Source organism: Thunnus thynnus, chromosome 11 (assembly GCF_963924715.1).
Source record: "Thunnus thynnus chromosome 11, fThuThy2.1, whole genome shotgun sequence".
NCBI classification, from domain to species: domain Eukaryota; kingdom Metazoa; phylum Chordata; class Actinopteri; order Scombriformes; family Scombridae; genus Thunnus; species Thunnus thynnus.
Window position 1 is genome coordinate 10,046,990 of NC_089527.1, and position 12,639 is coordinate 10,059,628.

At 39.9% G+C, this 12,639-nt stretch overlaps 1 protein-coding gene across 2 annotated transcripts in view; it reads right to left on the reverse strand.

Moving 5' to 3' along the window:
- The window catches only part of ramp1 (receptor activity modifying protein 1), a 71,052-nt gene that overhangs the window by 19,864 nt on the left and 38,549 nt on the right, over positions 1 to 12,639 (reverse strand). The window contains exon 2 of one of the 2 annotated variants that reach the window (XM_067603129.1): positions 3,066 to 3,204. In XM_067603129.1, coding sequence (XP_067459230.1) covers positions 3,066 to 3,204 — 139 coding nt within the window. The remainder of the gene's footprint in view (positions 1 to 3,065; positions 3,205 to 12,639) is intronic. The other variant, XM_067603130.1, reaches the window with a different exon arrangement.

Below are 12,639 nucleotides of genomic sequence, written 5' to 3' on the forward strand. Positions count from 1 at the left end.
CAGGGGAGCAAATAGTGCCAGAGGACATAGTGCAATGACAATAACTGCTTGAGGGGCTGGAAGAGTTCAGATGTATTCCACGTCTATATTTTTTACTGGAATATCTTTACATGATTTACAGTAAAAAAAACAACAAAAAAACAGACTACCGCCAGCTTCGGAGGCTGTGTAAACAAACAGTTGTAGTAGGATTTCACTACTTTTTCTCAGTCATTACTCAAAATGTCAACTTCTTAACTATATCCATACATGTTCGAGTCAAAATCAGATTAGAAATATTTGAGTGGAACGCAAACAACCCATGGAGCAACCTTAGCAACAACCTCTGTGACAAAGACTTAGAGTCAGCTCGATGGGGAAGTAGAGGAAACTCTGAAAACAAAGCGTTCAGAGCAGGTTGAAGCCTGAAGCTTTTGACTTTCAGGCAGCATTTTTAGATACATTCAACTCATGTTTTGGAACTTTGACTATGTTTAACAAAGACATCCGACATCATAACAGTATATTAATGACAGAAAATCACAAAAAAGCATAATATGTCCCCTTTAAGGATGTTACTAAATTGAAAGGGGACAGAGATAAACCTGCAATATGTAAGCAACAGCATCTGTGAGATACTATATAATGTTACAACGGCTGTAACGCACACAGCAGAGGTAGAAATGGCACATGATGAAGCAAACCAGAAACAATTTAAGCCTGCAGCAGAAGGGGATTTAGGGGAATTGAGGGAAGTAGGACAGTATGTGATGTAGCCGTGAGGTAGAAAAGGAAAGACAAGACACATGATGGTACTTTTTCAGTGAAGATGACATGTAATTCAGATCTGTTTTAAGACAGAAAGAAGGCAGTCATGCACTCAGTTTCTTTCTGCATGTGATAGCTTGTAAAGTATAATGGAAGTAGGTATATTCTGGGATCTGAGAAAAATACACACATGCAGTTAATAATGTATACTGCAGTGACAATAGACAGTTAAACAGAATAGACACATAGGAAGAATGCATATTTTTAGGAATCAGAAGTACATGAAAAATGTAGGAGGGCATTAAAAATAATAAGAAACATGACCATAGGAACATAATTTAACAATCTACTTATGATTTCTGCTGTTTTGTATTCAGCAAAATGAGAGAGGTTTAAATTTGACGGAGATGGGAAGAAGTACAGTTGAGCTACTACACAGTACAATGTGAGGTGTTTTATGAGGTGGGATTATCGTATAATCCCAAAATGATGTGATAGTGACAGCTGAGGAGGCCGCCATTCCTCTAACAGCTAAAACTGAGAAGAAAGATGGCAGCGTCGATGTGTACTGTCCTGAAACACACACACACACACACACACACCAAATGTCACTTGAACTGTATTTGAAATCCCCAGTGGCATCTTGGCAAGGATGTAGCTTTTCCTTGAAGGGAGAGCAACTGTCCTGATACTTGACCTTTTTTACTCAGCTGCACCATTTTTGACATTTCAATCCTTCATCCACTACTCCTCTTTTCTATTTTCTTAGTTTCTTGCTGCTTTCTCTGTTTTCTATGAGTGGGTTTGAGACAAGAATTTAGAGAAACTGACTGCCGCTCAGGGATTGGCCAACTAAGAACCACACTTGTTAGATATTGTGTTACAGCAGATACAATTTCTGTCTGACTACTACAGACCAGAGTTTGGGGTACAGGGAACACATTGCAGAAGTAACTTTGACTTCTTTTCCACAACTCAGACCGCAGTATCTTTTAAATTAAATTAATTTGTCATTAATCATTTACAGTAAGAAGAAATGCTTTGTACCAGCTAACTGCAGTACTTTTTATCTGCAGTCCCTTAGGAGAGAGACACAAACACTATAGGCGAAAAAACAATATATACAGGACACCATACACACATGAATCCCATATTCAAGCTCCAATGTCTCATAAAGATGTCTAAGAATATAAAAATACACATATTTGTGATGTCAAATTATGACAATAATATATAAAATCCATTTTATAACAATAGATTTTTCAGTTTGCAGATTATGAGGAAGACTATTCTGGTGTTTAACAGCCTTGAATGAAAAGGCAGACATCCTCTTGAGGCTGACCTTTTAGCTCTGCTCATTTCCTCGGAGCAGAGTTGAACAAATCTCTTGGACGGCGGAGCAGCATCATCTGAATGAAGAATTAAGATGTCAAAGCTAAACATGCTATATACTGTGACCACAATAGCAATGCCCTGATTTACTGTCAGTCTTTTAAGGTTTAATCAGTTTTAAGTGTCTTGATTGCCCGAGACGGTTGAGATCTGACTAAATAGAAGTCTGCTAGATACTATTTTATCCAGATAAACAGACCATTTGTATTCAGACTGGTCATAAGTAACAGTTGGTACTTCTCATGCGAGCAGAGACATCGCTGCTCATGAGACTTGAACAACAAGGTCAAAGGTCAAACCTGTTTGAGATTTGCTTAATTGGGTTCCTTCTCCATGTTTGCTGATAGTGGTGGGAAGAGTTAAGATCTCCTCAGCGAAGCAGCATGATATCATAACCTGACATGTCTGAATGGTTTTTTTTTAATTGTTTTTATACAAAACAGTTTGATGCACAATTTTAAACTCGCAGTCCACTGGGAGGTGGTATTTATGTAATTATTTAATTGTACTAAATGATGCCAGTAACTGATTCTCAAATCGTAGGGGCAATTTTGAAAATGTGCAGCGCCAGATGTCTTTTACATTAAGTGCAAACATAATATTTGTGTATAAATAAAAGATCTCTGTTTATGCCAGAGGCATACAGCTTTTGTTCTCTGCATAAACTGTCTGCGTATCCCTCTCAACCCCCTCCATTTCTTCCACTCACTTTTCTTCTCAGTTCTCACCCAGTATCTAATCAGCTGTTGGAAAGTGACCAAGACTTGAACAATTGTAATGGGTGAAAAATGATTTTTTTAAATAACAGTGTTTCTTAGTGTGGACTTAACTTCTTTTTTTGTTGACTTACACTGGATGCCTTTGTGTTTGGACCACTCGCTGTGTGTGTATATGTGTGTGCGTGTGTGTGTGTTTATCCTACTCACTCGACAGTGTCCTCCCAGCTACACCAGCGTCTCTGGTCCAACTCTTGCATGTCCAGCCTGAATTTGGCCAGGCAGAACTCCTCAATGGCGTATTCATAGTGGGGTGAGCACCCCAGCGCCGACACACACTGAGAGACTGCTGAGAGAAGGGGGAGGACAGAGACATCGGGATGAGGGGGCAAGATGGAGAAGAGGGGAAACAAAGAGGGGTGACAGGGAGGGAGTTGTGAAATTAGATCACAGCAAAACTCAGAGCAGGTCCTATACATTTAAAAATGTTATCCAGTAGTTCCAGTAGTTCTACAGTATATATATGTGTGTGTGTGTGTGTGTGTGTGTGCGTGTAGACCACGGTGCAATGAAAGCACAGGAAAGCACTGAAGATGTGAAGTTGCGATGCCTGTAAACGCTGTTGTCTCTTTTTGGGTCACTGCAAAGTAAGTTTCCTATCTGCTGGATGTGATACTGAAACACCATCTGCTATCACAGTGTGACGTATATCATTGCCCCCCCAAAAGCACACTCACAGGAGAAACATGATGTACTGAACAAATTCAGAATGAATATTTATTTGGATATTTTTTTTGTATTTGTCAGCGAGAGTGGGGAGAGAGTTCTTTAGATGGTGAAAAGGATGCTCTATGACTATGTGCACTGACAAAGACACAGGGCCAAACTATGAAAGCTAAGAAAGTATAAGATAGAATTAGACTTTGATGTTCCCTCTTGCAGAAACCAGGCTTTGATTCTAGCAATTAATCTCCGACAGCATCAGACTACATCTAATGGAAGTCCCTTATTTCAGATAATGACATATAAGCCCCTCAAAGGAATAGTTACACATTTTGGGAAATACACTCATTTGATTTTTTGCTGAAAGTCAGATAAGGACATTGATATCACTCTCTTACACAAGTTAGGGTAGAATTTTCTCTGGAATTTCAATTGAGAAATCATACATAGATGAAATAACCAGATGGGAGTGTCAGACTTTGGCTAATCCGGTGAAGTAAATTGGAAGAAAATGAAAGTAAAATTAAAGAAAATCCATTATCACCAGTGTCAATGCATGGACACTACAGTACCTCGGAGCCCAGGAGGGGCCACGAAGAAAAAAAAAAAAACTAATTTGTGCTCTCAATTTAATTAGTTTTCCTTTTCCCCTTGTGTAGAGGGCACATATTCAGTCAGTCGAAAGTTTGAAGAAAGCAACCCTGTTATCTTTAATACAACCTTGTGTAACATCAGTTACTCCTCTTTTCTCACTGGAAGACCATGTTCTTGGCACTTATTGTGCATCCAACTATATTCATGAAGTGCTGCAGAACCCTGAAGCTGAGCTTTTATGAACTGGATGGAATCTGCAAGAGCGGACAAGTATTTATGGCAAAAAACTCTGTTATCCTGTAGAATAATATCTTATAGAATAAAAATGTATTCTATAGGATATTATAAAGGATCTCAGAGATAACAAAGTGTTGTGCTTGAAGTATATCCGCATATCAGTCTCCTCCTCCTTACTGTCTCTGATCACCTTTACCTTTTTTCTTGTTCCTCACCCTCATTCCCATGACTTTCCTCTCTCTTGCTTTTGCTTTGTAAGCTGCTGTGTCTTATCTCAGCCACTGCGTATACATCATCTCTGTGTATCCCTCTTATGGCAGCTTCCTTCTTGATCTCCCTCTCTCTCTGTTTCTCTCTCTCCCCCTGAGAGTTTTGTGAAGAGGTGGACTGACCAGTGTTTCTCTTCTGATTGTTTCCTGCTCATTCTGAATCATTAATGTTAATAGTATCATGTGAGAGATATGGCGACTATGTGTGTTTATGTGTGCGTGTTATGGTGCAGAGGGGAGGGGGGATAAAAACAGATGTATGGGAGAATCAAGACGATGGAAAAAATATGTGAAAATAAAAACATATAAACAAATAGCTTGTTTACATTCCTGCAAAAGTCTGGCTCATGTTGTGAGCTGAGAGCGGATGAAAAGATTTATCTACACATCTGCACGGTTCGGATCAAAGACTGCGATCAAAGATCAAGATCAAGTGAGCATGTTTGTGAAAGACAGACACGGACATAAAGGAAGAGCAAAAGAGGAGAGAGTTTTTGTACAGATCAGATTTTTGTCATGTTGGCGATCTCTGTCAGTTTTCAGAATTAAACAAAGCATTCGTCATCATCAAACATGATCTGGCACCCGTGTCAGCAGGATGACGCATGTTTTCAGTGACTTTTAAAACTGTTACAACAATGATTCAAATGATCTGTGTTTTGATCCCTGTTTTAAAATTCACTTCATGAATGTTGCTCAGAGTCATGAGGGGAATTTTACGTACAGTAATACATACATAGTTTTTAAAAGAAACTAGTAACTTTCATGTTATTTGTTAAACGAGTACAGTTGCACATTACAATGTGAACTCCAACACTGCTGACCAATCATTTCTTACAGTACAAAATGCAATTTTAATGTACTTGAATAACACTTGTTTTACATTAGAAATGCTTAAATTATGATTTATTTAAACTGTAATGTTTGAAGGTGAATAATGATAATTTCCGATTCAAATCATGTAATGAAATATAATAATGTTAAGTGTCATCAGCTTCTTATGAAAACAGGTCAAATAGTAAAACAAAAACAAAAATAAATCCCTGGTGGCTGCAGGGCCTTTAGGCTCTGTATATTCTCATAATGAACCCATTCCAAGTGAGTGGGCTAATTGAACCGTGCTAATGATGGCTTGGTTGCATGCATGTTGAGTTATCAGAGACCTTGAAGGATACGAGAAATTGCATAATGATGAGAGTCAGTGCGCTAAGATCGAGGTATCAATGCTGCACTATAAGGAATAGTGGAGGATACTTATCTGTAATACTAAATCACATGTTTTAAACACATATTACTTGATGGGAAATTACCTGAATTCAACAACATTTTAGAATCAATCAGAAAGGTAACGTCTGTCACAATCCCTGCCTCAGACCTGTTTTGTTTTCTTTGCCCTTTCTGCCTTTGTCCCTGCCTTCAACCCCACACTCTCTTCTCCTCTTCTCCACCAGATGCCCCGAACTTTCTTGCCTGGTCCCACATTCACCTGCTCACCTGTTGCATCTCCCCAATTATCATCAACTGCTGCTCATTATCTCATCCAGTCCAGTAGCTTATACTGGTGCCAGTTCATCAATGTTACTTTCTTGTATACCTGTTTCCCTGTTTTCCTGTCTGATTTCCTGCCACTTGTGGTTTTAACCTGCTTGCCTGCTTTGCCCTCTGGACTTGTTTGCCTGTTGCCTTCCTGTCACTGACCTGTAAGCCTGTCTTCTTGGATTTTGATCATTAAAGCCTGTTTTTATTCCACATGTCTGCCATGGTGTCTGAAACTGGGTCATCCTCCTGCTACCTCGTAGCCACCCCTGTGACAATGTCGAATATCACTGAGAAAATGTTGTTTATAATAAAGCACCTGATTGATTTTGAGTTTAACATATTGGAAAATTGACATTAAACATGTTTATAGATCTACAATGGTGCAGGAAATTGAAAAAAAAAAGCATTGCCTTTTTTAAACTCAGCATCTTCTTACTAAAAGTGTAGTCACATCCAAATTTAATTCTATTTTGCCTGTTATCTTATCAGTTTTTAAATAAATGTATTGCTGCCAGTACAGGCTGTGGGAGGGCAGCAGCATCATGGCCAAAAGCTTTCCGTTAGGTTGTCTTCAAACAAAAACAAAGTGGTTCTGCAAGTGTAGCAACAGACGATATCTGTTGTGTGGAAACTGCACATTTATCTATCAGTAGTCGAATGGAAAACCACATTTGTGTTACAAAGGAAAACATCTGTCTACCATATCTTTCCTCCTGCAACTTGACCAAAAGTAACAATGAAATATCCCAAACAGTCTTTGGCTAAATGATTTTTTTCCTTCAACGCAAGTCATCTTGTCCATTTTCACGGCAGACATTTTGACTTGTCAAAGCACGAAAAGCGCAGGTGTAATTAATAACACTAACAATGGCTCCATTCCATTAAATGTCCCAGTAAGCGATGTTAGTGAGTGAGCAAACACCATACCAGAGCCCTGGAATTGGCTCACCAAAATGGATGCAACCATCATTGATTTTATTAATTCCACCTGTGATTTTCCTGCTTGGTTCGATTGCTTGAGCATGTCTCTCTCCTTCTCAAATAAATGTAATATAACGGACTCCTTCACACTCTAATTGAGGCTGCACATTAGGAATCTGGAGGAAAGGTCATGATTGACTTCCCATTTCCTCCTGCGACCACGCATCGATTGGAACTAAATATAAAACAAAGTGGTCACACCGTACATTACATCGTAGTACACAGTCAGGGTCCTGAAATCTGGCCCGTGGGTCTGGCACTGTCCGTGGTGCCACCCCTGCCACCTCCTCCTTCAGACTACATACCCACATTTGCAACACTGTGAGGAACTGATATTGGACTTATTCATTGACTTATTTTACTTCATTAGTATTGGACTCATTCTCATTGCTGTATTCAGTATTTCTACTAACTGCTTGTTTAAAGATGAGATGTCTCTTTGGGGGGAGTTTGTCCTTGCTGGGTTGGGAGCAGATGCTTTGGGTTTGGTCAGTAAAGCCCATTGTGACACTGTATGTGATACTAGACTAAATAAACTTGACTTAACCCGACTTGACACAAACATAAAAGCTGCCTCTATAAATACAAACACGCTTTTAGTCAACTTGTCTGGCTGAATAAAGTATACTTGCAAGAGCACATACTTGAAGTCAATGGCACACTTATTCTTGTAAGTAGATGACCTTTGACCTAGCACATGCTGCCTCCTTGCTCCTCTCTGTGGGGCATTTCCCAGAATGCACTGCTCCCTGTGTACAAGACCACCCAGCAGTTAGCGTCAGGGGGCTCTGTATATGTGTGTTGTGTGAGACGGAATTGGGCGATTTATTTATAATGTTTTAGTCTCTCATCATCATCATCTAAGATGTGTAAGAAACCAAACTAAGAAAGAAAATAAACAAAGAGCATCACGGTGAGAAGAGAAGCTGCAGAGACTACATTAGCATGTCATTAATGAGAGAATTTCTCTATTGGGATTCTTATATTTGTCTGTGCTGACAGGGAAAATGTCGGAACAAAGATAGATGAAAGAGACAGTTACCATGTGTTTATTTAGTGTCTATGTGTTCATGTGTGAGTGTAACACCAGCTTCAGAGCTACAGTACACATCTGTGACTCCTGACAATTCTGACCCACTCTAGATTCCTTTACCACACTGCCCTCTTGATGGTCTCAGAGCCCTCCAAGCCCAAATTTCTATACTCAAAATTTAGACAGACATGTCTGCACACACACACACTCCTGTCTTAAAGTCTAGTTTGACAGCTATTGATCTGCCGTGTTCCTTCATACTGCAAGCTATTACTTATCATATCTGGTGCTTCTCCTTTGCAGCAGTGTTTGATGGATGAGGATGATCAGGGTTATGCATGACTTAAATCATAATGAGATACTCTGGAATAATCAAGCACAATATGTTAAAAACTCAATGATTATACAAGGAATAAGTATGAAATGAAAGCCAGTATGTTAAGATGGAACACCAATTATAGATTCGGGTACTATATGAAAAGTGAGTTCTGAGAGAGGAATGCTGCAGGGCATGGAGCAGATGACGAAATTCAAGTCAGTTGACATAAAAGTGCGAAATAGATGAGATGGGAAATGGATGACTTCACAGCGTGTTTTGACTTTGAGGAATTGGTCTCAACCTTTTTTTTTTGCGTTGACTGACTCTCAATCACTAAATGCAAATGGCGTCATGTGGAAGTTGTGAAAGTTCTTTTAACCTTCAAGTATTGCAGACTGTTACAAACTTGGCTCAGATTTGCAATAAAATAGGGAGTCCACACACAAAGTGGTTTAAATACCAAAATAATAAGTTTATTCAACTAATAAGAAAAAATAGGATAATGTGTGGGGATATGGAAGTAGTCAGTGGTGTAAAGCATGTCTGAATGAGTCAAAGTATATATGTAGTGCTGTATAAAGGGGCGGCAGTGTGGAGACCATGGGAGAGCAAGCCTTTTATACCCTTTAGCCACTCCCACCTCTCAGGTGCAGCCAGTTACTTAGACGACCCTACCCAGCTCCTGCCAGAGGGAAACCGAGCAGAGCAGCACAGGAAGTCAGGAGGGTGGGCCATCACACAGACATTTGACCAAGGTGTCGTCCACATATCTGAACCAGGGGCTAGGTGCTGTTCCTCTAAAGGAGCTCAGAGCTTTTCTCTTTAGTTCCTCCACATATAGATTAGCCACAATGGGAGACACTGGTTAACCCATGGTGCAGCAGTGCTTCTGTCTGTACAAACCCTTGTTTTATGTGAAACAGGTGGTATTCAGGTCTGAAAGGTCACACAAGGTCCGGGATGAGATTGGTTCTATTGAATTGTCATAAAAGGGTGTAAAGGGTGTTGAACTGTATTTAGCCCTTCTGGATACACCATGGCCTGGATGACTGAGACTCTTCACAGACATCTTATCTGTTTTGTGCCATTCTGTCAAGTCCGAAGTTCTTTTCTCATGAATTTCTAACAAGTTCCTCTTTACCATCCCACAGTAATCCTCACAGCAGGGGCTGGAAAAGTAAGCAAGCTCCCATGAGAAAAATGCAAATTTTATTGCACTGCCTATTGATGCCTTAATGAGGCAGATTGGGGGCGTTTTGAAAGTTTCAGTCGTGGCCTCTGCAGCAGACAGCTTGGTCCTCTGTGACAGCAACACAGGAAGTAAGCAGCTTGACACTAAAGAGTTACAAAGAAATTGAAATTGAAATTTTCTTTCCCTCTTGCCCAGTCCCAGTTTATTTCTTCCCATCATATCCCCATCCTGTGATCTTTGACAGACCTGTCACTTTCACTCCAAATCCCATTTCAATGCTGAATAATTATTTCCCCTGCTGACTATTACAGAGCTTCTAACCAGAGAAACTGAGCTGATCTAATAAGACAGCTACACTTTCAATGTGTTAAATACAGGAATTATACTGAGGTGTCCACATTGGACTCCAACAACCTCTGTAATAAACCTATATGTAACTACAGAATATACAGTATGATAACTGTCAGATTATAAATGCCTGATCATAAATGGCATCTAATGCTTTCCATTCCAAAGGTGCAGTTTTTGCGTTCCAATCTGATTCCTAACAACACAGTCCAACACACCACCCATCCCACAAGTGTGTTATTATATTCCTCTTCCTAATGCTAATGTCACTGGTCTCTGTTGAAAGTTAAAGAGGTTGATTGTTATTTTTATAACATGTCATCACATGAACTAGGCATGATGGACTCTTATGTGCTCTTTGTGATCTAGTTTTTCTCTAGCCTCCTTGTACCTATAAACCTTGCATTTTGGATTATTTCCTGTGGTTACATTGGTGAGTTTTCCTCCCTAACAAACCACCATGCTGGAGGAATTCCAATTGATCACAACTTGGATCCTATTTTTGTCGTTTAGGATAAAATTTTACTCACCAATAAGCTGCTGGGATATTGGAATGTTGTCATGTCACTAAAAAGAGGTCCGATGGGACAAGAAACACGAGCAGTTGGATAATCTGAAGTGGCCACAACCACGGTTTGAGGCTGACGCCGATGCAGAAGTACCTTAAAGTGCACTGCTAACGTCAATTAGCAGCTAGATAGCTAATTAGCTGCTGCAGCACATTAAACAGCGTGTAAATATACATGCAGATGTCACTTTGGACTTGTTAGATGCTGGTTTGATTGTTGCTCTTCAAAATCCCTGTTAGGGACACACTGTCTGTCCTTGACATTTTGTGGGGGGGCAGTCTGTACGGATCACGGATCAACTACATTCCGTTACACCACAACCGCACGGAGGTCCCTGTAGGCTAGTGTTTGCTTTGGTCTGAGGTAGCGGGGCGTGTTTCCAGAGCATTAAAGGCAACCTACTCCTTCTTTGGAAGATCCTGGCTACAAATGGAAAAGATGTTGCCGACCATAAGCTGCAACTCTGGGCTTCAAATTGGCTCTATGGTCGGTGACATCGTTTCCATTTGTAGCCAGGACCAATGAGTGACGTCACATCTCGCTATGTCCATTTTGTCCTATGTCTTCGCTAGCCCAACCTATTTAACAGAGAAAACAAATCTGAATGGTAAAATTATTTCTCAAATTATCTGTGGTCAATCCATCACACTCTACAGACTGGTTCAATCTGTTGGGTATTTGTGTCGATACTGACCTAATTAAGCAGACTGGGTAATGTCATGAACCCACATTAAATAGTTTTAATTTCCCACGCCACTCATTTGCAGTGGTAAGCTAATGTTCATAGTGTGCACTTTCCATGTCCTGCATGGTAAAAACTCCTGCAGCGATTGTATAAAGACTGCAGAGAGTAATGACGGAGACTTTTGCAGTTACCTAATAGATTTCCTCCATGTAATTTTTCTGACAGTACATATAAACATTTTCTTCACCTTTTTTCTTTGGGAGGTCATTTTGAAGCTTTGCATGAATGGGATACATTTTTATAACATATTTAACAAAGCTTGATAAAGGAGAACAGCTCAAGAAATGAAGACTGATGTTCCATCAAATTGAAACAGACTTTTAGCAACTGGACTTAAAAACGCTACTGGAGGAGCTATGCTGTTTGCAACTTTTTTCTTGGAATATTATAACTTAATTCTTAAAATCACCTTTTTTTCTAACAATTGCCCTAATGCTCTGTAAAAGATGCAGCCACACACAGATGGTTTGATGAAGACATGTAGAAGCATGCAATTATGATGGGGGAAGGCTTTTCTGTGTAGACACAAAGAGAACAATGAGTGCAGCACATCACCGTTTGTCAAAGAAGCTCAGAGGTCCGTACGTGTTCTCAACACCGGGAGTGTTAGGCAAAAACATGATGGTGTGTCTGTTGTTATGCGGTTGATGTGCTGTAACGATGCAATTTTATAAACCTTCTAAAAATATGAATGGTATTTTCACACGTTGGTGTATGAATGTCTGTTCTTGTGGTTAAGAAGTGATCTGTAGTTACAGCCTCTTGTCAGCTGACACATGTCCTAATCAGTTGCACACAGAGAGGTTTGCAAATTTTATTTTGTGGATATAAGAGCACTGGTATTGGATCAGTATGCAGTATCAGCTGACACCCTGGAAATAGAAAAAGCTGGATCTGTGAATCCGCAATTTCAAGTGTGCTCACTTTACCTTCGAATAAATAATTCTGCTGAAACTTTTACAACCGGTCTGATCATCTGACCGCTTGTGTTTCTTGCTCTGCTGGATTTTGTTGGAGCGATGTTGCCCAGCGTTTACTTTGGCGTTTACGATGTTATTACAATTGATAGAGAGTTGATACAACTCATATGATTAAACCCAACTAAAGCAATCGTTTCTCTGACCATCGGATTAATTGCCTCATAAATAATGAACTCTCCCTGTGCACGGTCTATGGCAGCTGTTCTGGCAGCAGATTCACTGAAGACAGACAGTTGAATTTGTCTCAGAGTACTA